This window comes from Panthera leo, chromosome C1 (genome assembly GCF_018350215.1).
Source record: "Panthera leo isolate Ple1 chromosome C1, P.leo_Ple1_pat1.1, whole genome shotgun sequence".
Taxonomy (NCBI): domain Eukaryota; kingdom Metazoa; phylum Chordata; class Mammalia; order Carnivora; family Felidae; genus Panthera; species Panthera leo.
In genome coordinates this window covers 30,260,046-30,272,596 of record NC_056686.1, presented here as the reverse complement: position 1 = coordinate 30,272,596, position 12,551 = coordinate 30,260,046, and the positions used below count along the sequence as shown (strand labels likewise).

Below are 12,551 nucleotides of genomic sequence, written 5' to 3'. Positions count from 1 at the left end.
TGCCGGTATGAGGGAAGATTAATTCATTGCTGGGTATACAACACATTAACCCAGAACTCAACACTCAAACCACGAAAATGACTCAGTCCTCAGAATGGATCCAAAAAGACCTTCCCTTTACTCAGCCTCAGGGGACCGTGGAGCTGACACACAGAGCTCTTCCCTCCCATTGTTTTCACTTCCCATGAGCTCAGTGTGAGCTGAGCCAGGAGCGTGCTCCTCCCCTCCTGACCACACGCCTTTGCTGGGAGGAGGCAAAAACTCTTCCCAAAGCCTTTGACTTTATAAGGCGGACATGTGGAGCCAGCCTTCTGATTTGTGCCCCCAACTTGAGGAGGATACACACAGGGGCACAACTTTGCCACCCTCTTTCTCTCTCTTCTTCCAGTCTTGCATTTCAACACTGGTCCCCTGCAGAGACACACACTCTGCCCATGACCAGCCTTCGCATCCAGAGTATTGGTGGTGGGAGGGTTATTGTTAGAAATCAGTGAAACAGGATGCAGTAATAAACAGCTAAGCAGATACTGAACTCTGAGCATTTCTAAGCTACATACTAGGATACAAATAAAATATGGTAGCATCCAGTAATTTCTTAAAATCTGCCAGCTACATCAAAATTCAGAAAGTTTCTAGCAACTAAGGATTAACTGAAAAGGACAGTGAAAAGTTGTCCTCAAATCCAAACACTATATACGCCTGCCTGTGGACTCTTTTTTATATCCTAGCTTGTATTTTAATGCAACTTTAACAGGCTTGTTTACTTCATTTTCTAGCTCACTGATGATTAGAAGCAAGGGATAGACAGCAAAAGGCAGACCCAATGACAACAGTGAAGTAGCTGCAGTGAGAAGACAGCCCTGCTATCAGGGTAAGCGGGGGGAAATGGAAGCTACACACATATGCACTAAGAGGCACTACACAAGAACTTCAATACCCAACACAAACTGCACAGTAATTTAGGAACATTTAATACAAAGCAGCCCCCAATGTCTCTAATACCCTTGAGGATATCACCGTCACAAAGAACAATACCATCTTTTTAATAATGTTAACCTGCACTCATAAAGAAAAACTTCTACACAACGTAGTGTTTAGAAGATTAGGCAAATAGAATTTAAAATAATTCCCATGTAAACCAGAATCTAGTTTGATACAACTATTTGAGTCAAAGGGATGAGCTTCAGGTTTCTAAGAAATTCATTTAGTTGGTCAGATAGTTAATTCTAAGTAACCCGGAGCCTGTAGAAGACAGTCTCTGCTTTCAGGGCGCTTACAACAGCAAAGGCAAGAAAAACACACGTGATGAAGAAAGGCCACCTGCCCCTGGAATGGAGGTGCGGGAGTTTCTAAGAGGAAAACGTATGTGCTCATGGGTTTGAATTTTCCCTTCCTATCCTCTCCTTATTTGGGTCCTCAAGAATCCCCCAAACAATGACTTGTTGCTCCAAACTACACTGTCTCCAAACACTGTAAGGAGATCTTCAGCCAATGTCCCACTTCAGAGTTGAACATCCCTTAAGCTGGGGACCCTTCTAAAACAGCCACCCTTCTGCGCTCGAATCTTGTAACTTTTCTCAGGACTGCAGGGCTCTGACCGGTGTCAATCCCACCTCTCCAAACGTATTTGTAATTGAAAAAGTCCTGACAGGCAGGGGCTTTGGAGAACAAATGAACTCTGACTGCAGGAGTATGACTGTGTAGGTGGGAATAATTAACACCAGTGATGGAAACAAAGTGCTGGAAGTAGCCTTTTCATATCCACTCTGTGCACCAAGAAGGAAAAGCAGCAGAGGAGCAGCAGTGGAGTAAGGCACCTTTTGGCATTTACAACAGGGGAAACTCAGGATGAAAGGCTCTCATCCTGAGAGCCATGACCCTACACACAGTCCTGAGAGCTCCAAGTCCCTGACCTAGCAAAATTGCATTTTTGAGAGTCAATTCCTCCCATCTTCCTCTTCCCTGTTGCTTTAATTTCAACTCACAAAATCTCAGGACTGGAAATTCTGACTCAGGCAAAGAGTGAAAACATGTTTGCAGTCAGGGCAGTGCTTTTCAAACTCTCCTATAGGCAAAGAACATATTCCTGGGGGCCTGGGGTGTCGTCTTACCCGCCTGCTCTAAGTGGGAAGTTTCTTTGAAGTGTTATGTTTTATCTTAATAACTCATGAGAATTTTGTACTTTACTTCATAATGCATCAATAACTTTCTCCTGAAATAGGAGGAAAAAAAAAATCAACACTTTATGAAGATGACCCCATGTTTATCTTATGACTTCACACACCTCAAGCAGAAAACATGGACCTAGGGAAACATTTGCTGCTGTTACAAATCACAAGAGGAGATCCTCGAGTAAGTAACATTTGGACATTTCTTTCTATACCCTCAGTTGGTTATAAACACTGAAATAAATTACAACAGAAAAACGTTCAAACCAATTGCCCAGAATCCAAAAGACTGTTAAGTCTCCAGACAGTGTGCTTTGATGGTGATGGAAGCGAGAATAGTGACCCCAGGGACAGAAGTTAAGATGTATATCCAATGGGTTTCCGAGTTACAGGAAAAGAAATACACATTACTGAAGGCAAAAGATCAAAAAACAAGGGCATGGCTTACCTTAAAATCTGCTAACTGCTGGTTGATGAGGTCCACTTCAGTCCCCACGACCCACTGGAGGGCCTCCCCCTCCTCTGCTGCCGTGGTCATGTCATTGAGGGCTTTCAGCTTCCTGTAAAAGTCCTCCACGCGGCCCAGCGTCAGCTCCAGCTGCTCCTGGCGAGCTCTGCTCCTCTCTGTCAGTTTGCCACATTGCTTGTTCAGGGCTTCGAGCTCCCTCTTGAGACCTAACAAGTCCAGAGTCCCCTCTTCCTCCAGCATTTGTCGACACTCTGCTTCAGAGGCCTCTATGTCTAACCTGAGGGCTTGGATTTTGTTGAGGAATAGCCGTACATCCTCAATCTGGGACTGGAGGCTATCAGTGTCTCTGCCAATGGCACCCATGCCATCTAGCTCATCATCCAGGTCTGCCAGCTGAGAAAACATCTCTCGGACTCGGCAGTGAAACTGACCAATCCCCTCCAGCTTGTTTTCCATTGTCATGCAACCGCTGTTCACTCTTTGCTTTACTTCCAAGAACTCTTGCTGGGTGACCTCGGCTTGATGAAGAAGTTGGGAAGCATCAGATCCATCTGGGGCATCTTCTACCAAGCCCTGGGTGAAGTTCCTCAGATAGTCTACCTGGGGCTCCAGGGTCTGCAGCACTTCCTGTTGAGCTCTTAGCTTCTCCAGGTTCTTGTTGCTACAGGCTTGAGAGCCTAGAGCATCAAAGATCTCAAGTTGGTGTTTGGCCCCTTCAACCTTCTTTTCAATATTCTTAAAGCTTTCCTGGAACTCCTTGAGCCTCTGAGTCATTTCTTCAAGAGACCCTGTTTTGGCCTGTAGTTCCTCTGTAATGGAATCCATGTTCTGGTTGATCCCAGCCTTCTCATCCCGGATGTCATCTTCATCTGTTTCTGAAGAATTGATCAGAATGTCAGCAGCACTGTTCAGTATTTCTAGCAGGGAGCGGCGCTTTTCCACCTCACTCAGCATAGCCTTTGATCTCAGAAGATTGGACTCTAGCTGCACTGGGTCCAGAGTGACCTGCAAGTCAGACATCTTGGCCTTACAATCTTCTATCCACGGCACAAGGTCCTCCACATGCCACTGATATTTCTGAGCTTTCTGCATGCAGTCCTTGAGCCTGGATTGTCTGTCTGCAGTTTTTTTACTAAGCTCTTCCCAGTGGCTTTTGAGCTCAACCAACTGGTTTTGTAAAGTCTTTTTCTCTTCTCCAGGAGGTACAGAAAGAAGCAGAGATTCTCCCTCGGCCACAATCACCTCATAGGAGCCACTGTGTTGGTTAAGGCTCTTCTGAAACTCTTCATTCTCCTGTAGCTGAGACTGTAGCCGCTCCAATTTTGCAGAAATTGGGCAATTTTTTGCTTGCTGGCTTTGTTTGTCATCCAACCAGGTTCTCAGCTCATCAAACATTTGCTGGAACTGCTGGGTGCTGGCAAGAGCTGCCTGGAGTCTGTTCATGCGGTCAGCTGAAATGAGAAAATCAAGTTTAAACCAATCAGATCAGGACATGGCATTTAAGATGTTTGCTGAGAGTATATGGTCTATTCTTAGGGGAAGGAAACATGTTAACTGAGGGTCTGCCACAAAAGCAGCACAGAGCTAGTCTCCTTCACACACTAGATCTGATTTAATCCTCACGCCAACCTTGTAAGGTCACCTGAGTAACAGAAGTAAACTTCTGTTTCTAAGCTGATAAAAAGCCATAAATGTTTCTACAGGAAGGCAACACACTGAGTACAAAATTCTTCTGGTACAAGGCCATCATAAGCAGTCCAGAACATGTTCTAATTCTGTAATATGGTATATGTGTGTGTATGCATGTGCATGGTATAAATAAGTATTAGTTAAAGTATGTGTGTGGCTTCACCTATAAGGACATCCATGAGCACGAATCTCTACCTGCTGACAAAATTGATATTAGTGCTCTTATGTCTAGGATTATGCTATATAAAGTCTCCCATATTGCTAGTGCTCAGCCAATGTGTGATGACCATAGCACTTCTCACTGGAGCTGGACAAAGGGATAGGGTAACACTAGTGTGAGTCCAAAAGCTGTTTACAGGTCACCCTAGATTCTTGGGACTATTACAAAGTCAATCTTTGGGCTTGCCACTAATGTCAGCAGTGTGTTCTGTACCCTAACTTACCTGCAAGGTCTTCTAAACCTTGGAGAGGCAGGGCAACTGTCTCCAAACGCTTCTTCAGCTCATCCTTGAGGTACTGCTCCCCAATGAGTACTGAGAGCTCATCACAAAGTGTCTGTGCCTCCTTAATCTCATGGTCTAACTGCTCCACATCAGATCGAATCTCACTGGTCTCCTCCAGTTGCTGCTTCACGGCCTCAGGCTGGGTGCTGATGGCTGACTGGCTACTTAGTCGCTGTCCAACTGCCTTTACCTTCTCTGATAAGTTCTGGAGTAGTTCTTGGTACTGGGTGCTTTTGATAATAGCTTGGTCAATTTGGCTGGAACGGGAATTGAGTTTGTCAGTCAGTTCAATCCACTTTTGATTGATGCTCTGGAGTTCTTTCTGTACTTGGCTGGTGGATGGAGAGACATCTCCAGGGCCTGTTAGAATGCCCTGAGCCGCCTCGTTCAGCTGCTCATGCTGTTGCCTGCGTGTTTCAAATTCCTTCAGCATAAACTGTAATAGAAATGACATCAAGATGTTTAGAGAGAAAAGACAGATCTAAAAAGAGTGTCAAAACAAAAACTGATTTTAGATTGTGCCAAGTAGTGCCAACTCCTTTGGAAAATAAACCAGAAAACTCCAAGGACCAGGCTGCTAGGAAAATGTAGTATCACTTATAACAACAACAACTGCTTAATAAAAACTTGTTTTGCAAGGGTCATTGATTGTGCCTATTCTATTTCTTTTCCTTATTTGTCATACTCTGTTTCAACATCAGTTACTAAGGTTGGCCTTGTTTTCTGGATTGGCACTCATCAGTTTTGCCAGATAAAACCTGGGGTCCCAGAGCCAGCTACCTATACCTCTGGCTGGGCTTGCCATTTCAACTCTCAATAGCTCTGTTTTTCCCAGTTTCTTTCTTGGAATTCCAACAGCATAAACAATCTGTACATTACAACATAGCATGATTAGATAATGAGCTTCTTTAAAGCAAGGAGCATGTCTTTTTACTCTTTTCTATCCCTTATTTCATTCAGCAAGGAGTTAGGATTATGGGCTCTGGAGTTGTACTGCTTGGGTTCAAATTCCTACTCTCTTACTTACTAGATGTATATATAACCTTAGGCAAGTTTTTGAAGTTCTCCAAATTTCAGCTTACTTATCTATAAGATGAGGATAGGAAGTACTCATCTTGGCTGTTTTAAGGATTAAATAAGATAATTTATGGAAAGTATTCATCACTCACACTGTACAAAAATAAATAAGACAGGACTTTAAGGAATAACAGATGTGTAAACAATGAACTATAACAGAATGTAAAAAAAAAAAAAAGCAAAAATGATAAACACTGACGTGAACAAGGCACTGTGAAAGCAAGAAGTAAGGATGATTAATTCGATAGAAGATGACAAAAGCAGAAGAGGGAAGTCAGGAAGGCTTTGAAGAGGACAAAATAAGGAATTCTCCCAGTGAGCAGAGAGTCAGACTGGTGAGGGGCATTTCAGGGGGAGGGCCTAGGATTAGCAAAGGCACAGAGCTGTAGGAATATGGTATGTTCAAGGAAAGGAAGTTACCTGGTGCAGCACAAAACCTAGATATATGGGGGAGGAGTGAGAAATGAGGCTGGCAAGACAAACTGGGATCAGATAGTGGAAAGTCTTATATACGACACTGAGTGGGTACTTGGACGTTGTTCAATAGGCAGCCATGAGCCAGCAAAGCATTTTCACATATTTAGATGTGTGAGTTAAGGAGATAATTTGGTAACTGTGTGGAGGATGCACTAGACAAAGAAGCCCATTAGTAGGCTGTTGCAATGGTCTAGACCTGAGATCTAACCTACCTAAGGCAGTAGCATTTAGAATGGAAAAAGATTAGAACAGTAATTCTCAAAGTATGCTCCAGGGGTCCTTAGAAGTCTCTAGGACCTTTCAGAGGGTCCACGAGGTCAAAACTATTTTCATAAAAATAGTAAGATATTATTTGCCTTTTATAATTTTTCTTTCATGAATGTTCAATGGAGTTTTCCATAGGCTATATGGCATCTGGTATTGCAATAACTTAAATGCAGAAGCAGATATGAAAATCTATGAGAATGTTCTATTAAGCCAGACATCAAAGAGATTTATAAAGCCATAAAACAATATCTCTCTTACTAAAGTTATTATGTTTGGATAATGTTATTTTTTCATAAAAAATATATATGTTACTTATGTTAATGTTATGGTTTTACCAACATTTAAAAAAATTAATAAATACATTTATATTTTAAATATTTTATTTTTTAAGTTTATTCATTTATTTTTGAGAGCGAGAGAGCGAGGACACGGGGAGAGGGGCAAAGAGAGAAGGAGAGAGAGAGAATCCCAAGCAGGCTCCCCACTGACAGTGCAGGGCTCGAACCCACGAACTGTGAGATCATGACCTGAGCCAAAATCAGATGCTTAATGGACTGAGCCACCCAGGCATCCCAACAAATACATATTTTTAGCTTCCTCAGTGTTTTAACACAGTAAATATTAATAGATACCAATATTTAAACACAAGCTCTTTGGGGTCTTTAATAATTTTTAAGAGTGTAAACAGTTGATAGCAAATAGTCTGAAAACCACCGGAATAGGGGGCTAAAAGAAAAGGTTCCTTCAAATACTACTTTTAGGTCTTAATTTAGGGAACTTGGTAGATGGCAAGAAGAAATGGAACAAATTTGAAAGAGGATGTAGAACAAGAAAAGGTTTTTGGGTGCTTACAAAAAAAAAGAAGGGGGAGAAGGAGGAGAAGAAGAAAAAGAACAGGAAGAAGAAGGAGAAGAAGGAGAAGAGGAAGAAGAAGAGGAAGAGGAAGAGGAGGAGGAGGAGGAGGAGGAGGAGGAGGAGGAGGAGGAGGAGGAAGAAGAAGAAGAAGAAGAAGAAGAAGAAGAAGAAGAAGAAGAAGAAGAAGAAGAAGAAGAAGAAGAAATGTTCTCAGCATGATTTCATTGGAAATGACATATTTGGTCAATCTAAATTTCTATTAAACAATTTTTTTAAATGTTTACTTATTTATTTTGAGGGAGAGAGAGAGAGAGAGAGAGAGAGAGAGAGCGCACGGAGGAGGGGCAGACAGAGAGGGAGAGACAGAATCCCAAGCAGGCTCCTCATTGTCAACACAGAAGCCAAAGCAGGGCTTGAACCAAAAAACCCTGAGATCATGACCCAAGCCAAAATCGAGAGTCAGACGCTAAACCAACTGAGCCACCCAGGTGCCCCTTGGCCAACCTAAATTTCTATGATGGTAGGTACTTAAATAATTTTTTTTCTTGAGGTTTGAGTAACAGAAAAATCTTTAAATGAAACCAGCAGATAGAAGACATTACATTAATATGGTCATTGTCACTGGGGATTAAAAGTAAAAATACGGTTCGGTGGGCATTCAAGAGAGCTTTCCTACTATTCTTACTTTCTAATCTTATACCCTAATAAACTTTTGCCTGCTGCTCATTTTGTGTCCACCTAAAAAAAAATGTAAAATACGATTCTACAATGTAGTCACATCCACTCATCTTACTGCCTCTGTTAATGATATTAATAATACAGTTATTGACTGTTCATCATTAAAAAAAATTTTTAAACGTTTATTCATTTTTGAGAGAGAGAGACAGACCCAGCACAAGTTGGGGTGGGGCACAGAGAGAGGGAGACACAGAACCCGAAGCAGGATCCAGGCTCTGAGCTGTCAGCACAGAGCCAGACTCAGGGCACAAACTCATGAACCATGAGATCATGACCTGAGCTGAAGTTGGACACTTAACCAACTGAGCTACCCAGGCACCTCTGTCAGGCAATGAGATAAAGCCCTTACAAATATCTCATTTAGTTTATAGCAGCACTCTCAACAATAGCCAAATTATGGAAAGAGCCTAAATGTCCATCAACTGATGAATGGATAAAGAAATTGTGGTTTATATACATACAAAATGGAGTACTATGTGGCAATGATAAAGAATGAAATATGGCCCTTTATAGCAACGAGGATGGAACTGGAGAGTGTGATGCTAAGTGAAATAAGCCATACAGAGAAAGACAGATACCATATGTTTTCACTCTTATGTGGATCCTGAGAAACTTAACAGAAACCCATGGGGGAGGGGAAGAAAAAAAAAGAGGTTAGAGTGGGAGAGAGCCAAAGCATAAGAGACTCTTAAAAACTGAGAACAAACTGAGGGTTGATGGGGGGTGGGAGGGAGGAGAAGGTGGGTGATGGGTATTGAAGAGGACATTTTTTGGGATGAGCACTAGGTGTTGTATGGAAACCAATTTGACAATAAATTTCATAAAAAAAAAACCCTTAGAATAAACTATGCTAGTAAATCTTTGTGACCTTTGATTATTAAATATTAAATATATATTTATATGTCTATAAAAAAAAAAAACAAAAAAACCCCAAACATCTCATTTAAACCAAGGAAACTGAGACACTGGAAGGTTAAGTGACTAGTCCAGGGTCATTTGAAATCTACTTGCTGACAACAGCATTCAAATCCAGATTCGCATGACTCCCATTTCTTTGCTTAAAGCAGTAAGCTTTGTGGCTCACCTGGACCTGCTGCTTTTGTGCAGTCAGCATGTTGGGGTCAATAGACAGGGGGCCCAGCACCCCCATCATCAGTTCCTTCTCCATCAGCCAGGGCCGGAGCTGGGATTCTGCAGCCTGGAAGCTGGCCAGATGATTTGCAGATTCCTCCAGCTGCCTTTGCCGGGCCACGGTCACTTCAGTGGCCCTTTCCCATCGGGAATCTGTAGAGAGGAAATGAGAGAATGTGTTCCTTTACACTCACCAGCCACTGGCCTGATCCCTAAGTTATGTTCCTAACCAACTACAGGAAATGACCCCTGCAGCATTAAAGTTTTTTAAGTTAAAAATAACATTCATTTAATTTTAACTAAAGTAACGCAGTTCTGTACTTGATTGTGGTGGCGGCTATATGAAACTACACATGGGATAAAACTGCACAGAACTACATATACACACACAGACACAAATGCACGTATATCTTACACAACACATAGATTATTTTATAGCCTGTTTTTTAACTCTTACTATATAATAAACATCTTTTATGCCCATGTTTTTTCTATGTCAATAAATACTACCATCGTTTACAGTTTAATACTATGAATGTGGCATAATTCACCTAATCCTTCCCGTGAGTAGATTATTTCCCATTTTTTCATTTTTATCACCAATGCTCTCTTTATCACAAGATTGTCAGATTGACTTGCCCAAGAAAGCCAAATATCTGACACTTCGAGTGGAATCTCTAGATCCTTTCCTTAATCAGACTCAATCTCTAACCCCATTTGGGCCTCTTGCTTGCTTCTGAAAATTAAAAATAAGTCCTGCTTTATAGGATGTGCTGAAATTCTATATCTGCTTTGAAGATAAGCAATTTAGTGAATCTTCAATCCCCCTGTGATAACTTACTGAGTTCCTCTTGCATTTCCTTCCAGTTTTCTGCTTCTTGTGAGTTAGGATATGTCATCAGCAACCCAGCCAGGGCTTCCTTTACTTTTTGGATTTTTGGAGAATTCTGTTCCAATTCAGCTAGGAAGGCCTAGAAGAGAGAACAGCAGGGATGCCATGAGATTTCTGGATAGGAAAGAAATCTGTGTGTGTGCAGGAAAGGACTGGAAGACTGGGTTGCAATTATTGGCTCTACTTCTGATGCCATCAGTGACTTGTTTTGTGATTTCAAGATACCTAACATTTCTGCTTCAATTTTTACTTTAAAATGAAAATCTAAGTGGCAGGATTTTTATGTACAACACATTGGTAGAACTCAGTAAAAGGCTATTATTAATCCCCATACACAAAAACCGTCAGATATGATGATGATGATGACAACAAAGACGTCAAGGACATTTATGTAGTTGGAGGAGATGGCATGATATGCCCAATTAGAATATAAAACATTTTGGCAAAAAAAAAATTTTTATACGATTTTCCATATGGTCTTATTTCTTCTGGTATTTTTCCTAGTTCTACATGTCTACCTTAAGAATGAACTATAATTACACCTATATTTAAATCCCCCCAGGAGTTGGAAAGGGGCTTTGATGAGAATGGTTTGGCTTACAGCATCATATGGAAAACCAGATCCCATTCTCAGTGAGCTGATGCTTCTGAGGAGGGATATTCTCTTTCTGTAAACAGGTCTGGTTTTGTTTCTGAATCTTATTTATAGTAATTTCTAACTTCATAGGTAAGAAAGTTCTCTAGTAGAGTTTAGGCATATTAATCATCTGAAAGGGCTCCTCATGGCCTGGGTGGGTGGGCATGTCTCACTTTCAGGTCCCAGGCTCAGGCAGGACCATTGGTACAACAGCTCCTTCCTCTTAGTGTTTGGGATACAGCTAATGTAAACATAGTACCTTGTTAGATTCAGCTTGGGCTCTCACTGTTTCCGGCTTGGTTGGAGATGAAGAGGCATCCATGGCTTTCAGGACTTCCTCTTTTGATTCCAGCCACTGCAGCACTGAGCCTGCCTCCTTCTGAACTTCCTGCATTCTGCTGAGGACAGCTTGAAGGCTTTCTTGGTGTTCCCGAAGCACTCCACCCAGTTTCTCATATTTTAAGTTTACATCTGACATGCCACACTGGATCTCCGTCAGATCTAGCATCATAGAAACAGAAATCAGATTGGGATAGCTCTCCAAGCATCCTCCTGAACTCCTCATGCTAAATTACTCATCAGGATCAAGCGTCTCTCCTACTCCTTCTAGTGAACTAGAGATTCTGTTCCTGCTAAATTACATAAAATTTCTTGCTTACATATACAAAGCAAAAAATGTTTCATTAATCTGCTTTCAGATTTTGACATTAGGTACTCAGATATAGAAATGAAATGCTAAATACACTTGGGAACTGCAGAAGTGAAGGCAGTAAAGGATCTGGGGCATTCTTCTGCTCCCTCTTCTCCAAACTACAGAGAAGTCATGGGGCCAGAAGGTTGAATGCTAGACTAGACCACCTTTAGTGTGACTTCTTTAGGACTCAAAGATTCGCATATGTTTTTCTTCCAGGTCTTTTCCTTCTTGCTCTTATCTAGTGGTGCAATTTATTTCCTAGTACCTTTATTTCATTGGCTGCCAACCTGTTTAGCCTTTAGCAATCCAGCAAAGAAGGATCACAGTGGCTTCTCCCCAGATTTTTTTTTAACCCTCATACCCATCCTGGCAGCAGTTCTTTCACACATACGGAAACATACACAGATGCCAATGCGAACTCTGTCCTAACACATCCAACAAAGAGGCATTCTCACCTTTGCAGGTGTGGTATCCGTTTACACTGCCTACAGAGCTTCCTACAGAGGGCAGTATGGAACCTGAGCAGAAGGACAGGGAGACAAACAGGGCAAGACAAACTTGTGTTAGGAATACATACAGGCACTGAATTTGTTCTCTGGCACTCACTTTGAGCTCAGGTACCAGGAGGTTAACACAGCACAAGACAACATACTCATGGAAAGAGACAAATCATTTTAGCTGCCAGGCAACAACTCTGATGTTTCGGCTTCTGAGCAGTAGGCAGAAGATAGAAGGCTTCTAATCCCTTCTAAAGGAAACCCAAATTCCCTTCCTCAATCTCCAACTAGTATTCTCTGGACCCTGCTATAACTTTGCGAAGCAAGTACTGGTAAAATGATGAAGTCTTTAGAATAGCTGTGCTGTCTGCCATACTCTGCAATGAGGATTTATAATAAAGCCAAAAGGCTCAACTTTAACATCAATATCCTCCAACATAACAAAAATGAACGGTAA

At 41.7% G+C, this 12,551-nt stretch overlaps 1 protein-coding gene across 1 annotated transcript in view; it reads right to left on the bottom strand.

Moving 5' to 3' along the window:
- Positions 1 to 12,551, bottom strand: part of MACF1 (microtubule actin crosslinking factor 1) — a 166,218-nt gene that overhangs the window by 13,740 nt on the left and 139,927 nt on the right. The window contains exons 52-57 of the mRNA XM_042949074.1: positions 12,053 to 12,115; positions 11,163 to 11,404; positions 10,216 to 10,345; positions 9,328 to 9,527; positions 4,770 to 5,265; positions 2,617 to 4,088 (exon numbers count right to left, since the gene is read on the bottom strand). Coding sequence (XP_042805008.1) covers positions 2,617 to 4,088; positions 4,770 to 5,265; positions 9,328 to 9,527; positions 10,216 to 10,345; positions 11,163 to 11,404; positions 12,053 to 12,115 — 2,603 coding nt within the window. The remainder of the gene's footprint in view (positions 1 to 2,616; positions 4,089 to 4,769; positions 5,266 to 9,327; positions 9,528 to 10,215; positions 10,346 to 11,162; positions 11,405 to 12,052; positions 12,116 to 12,551) is intronic.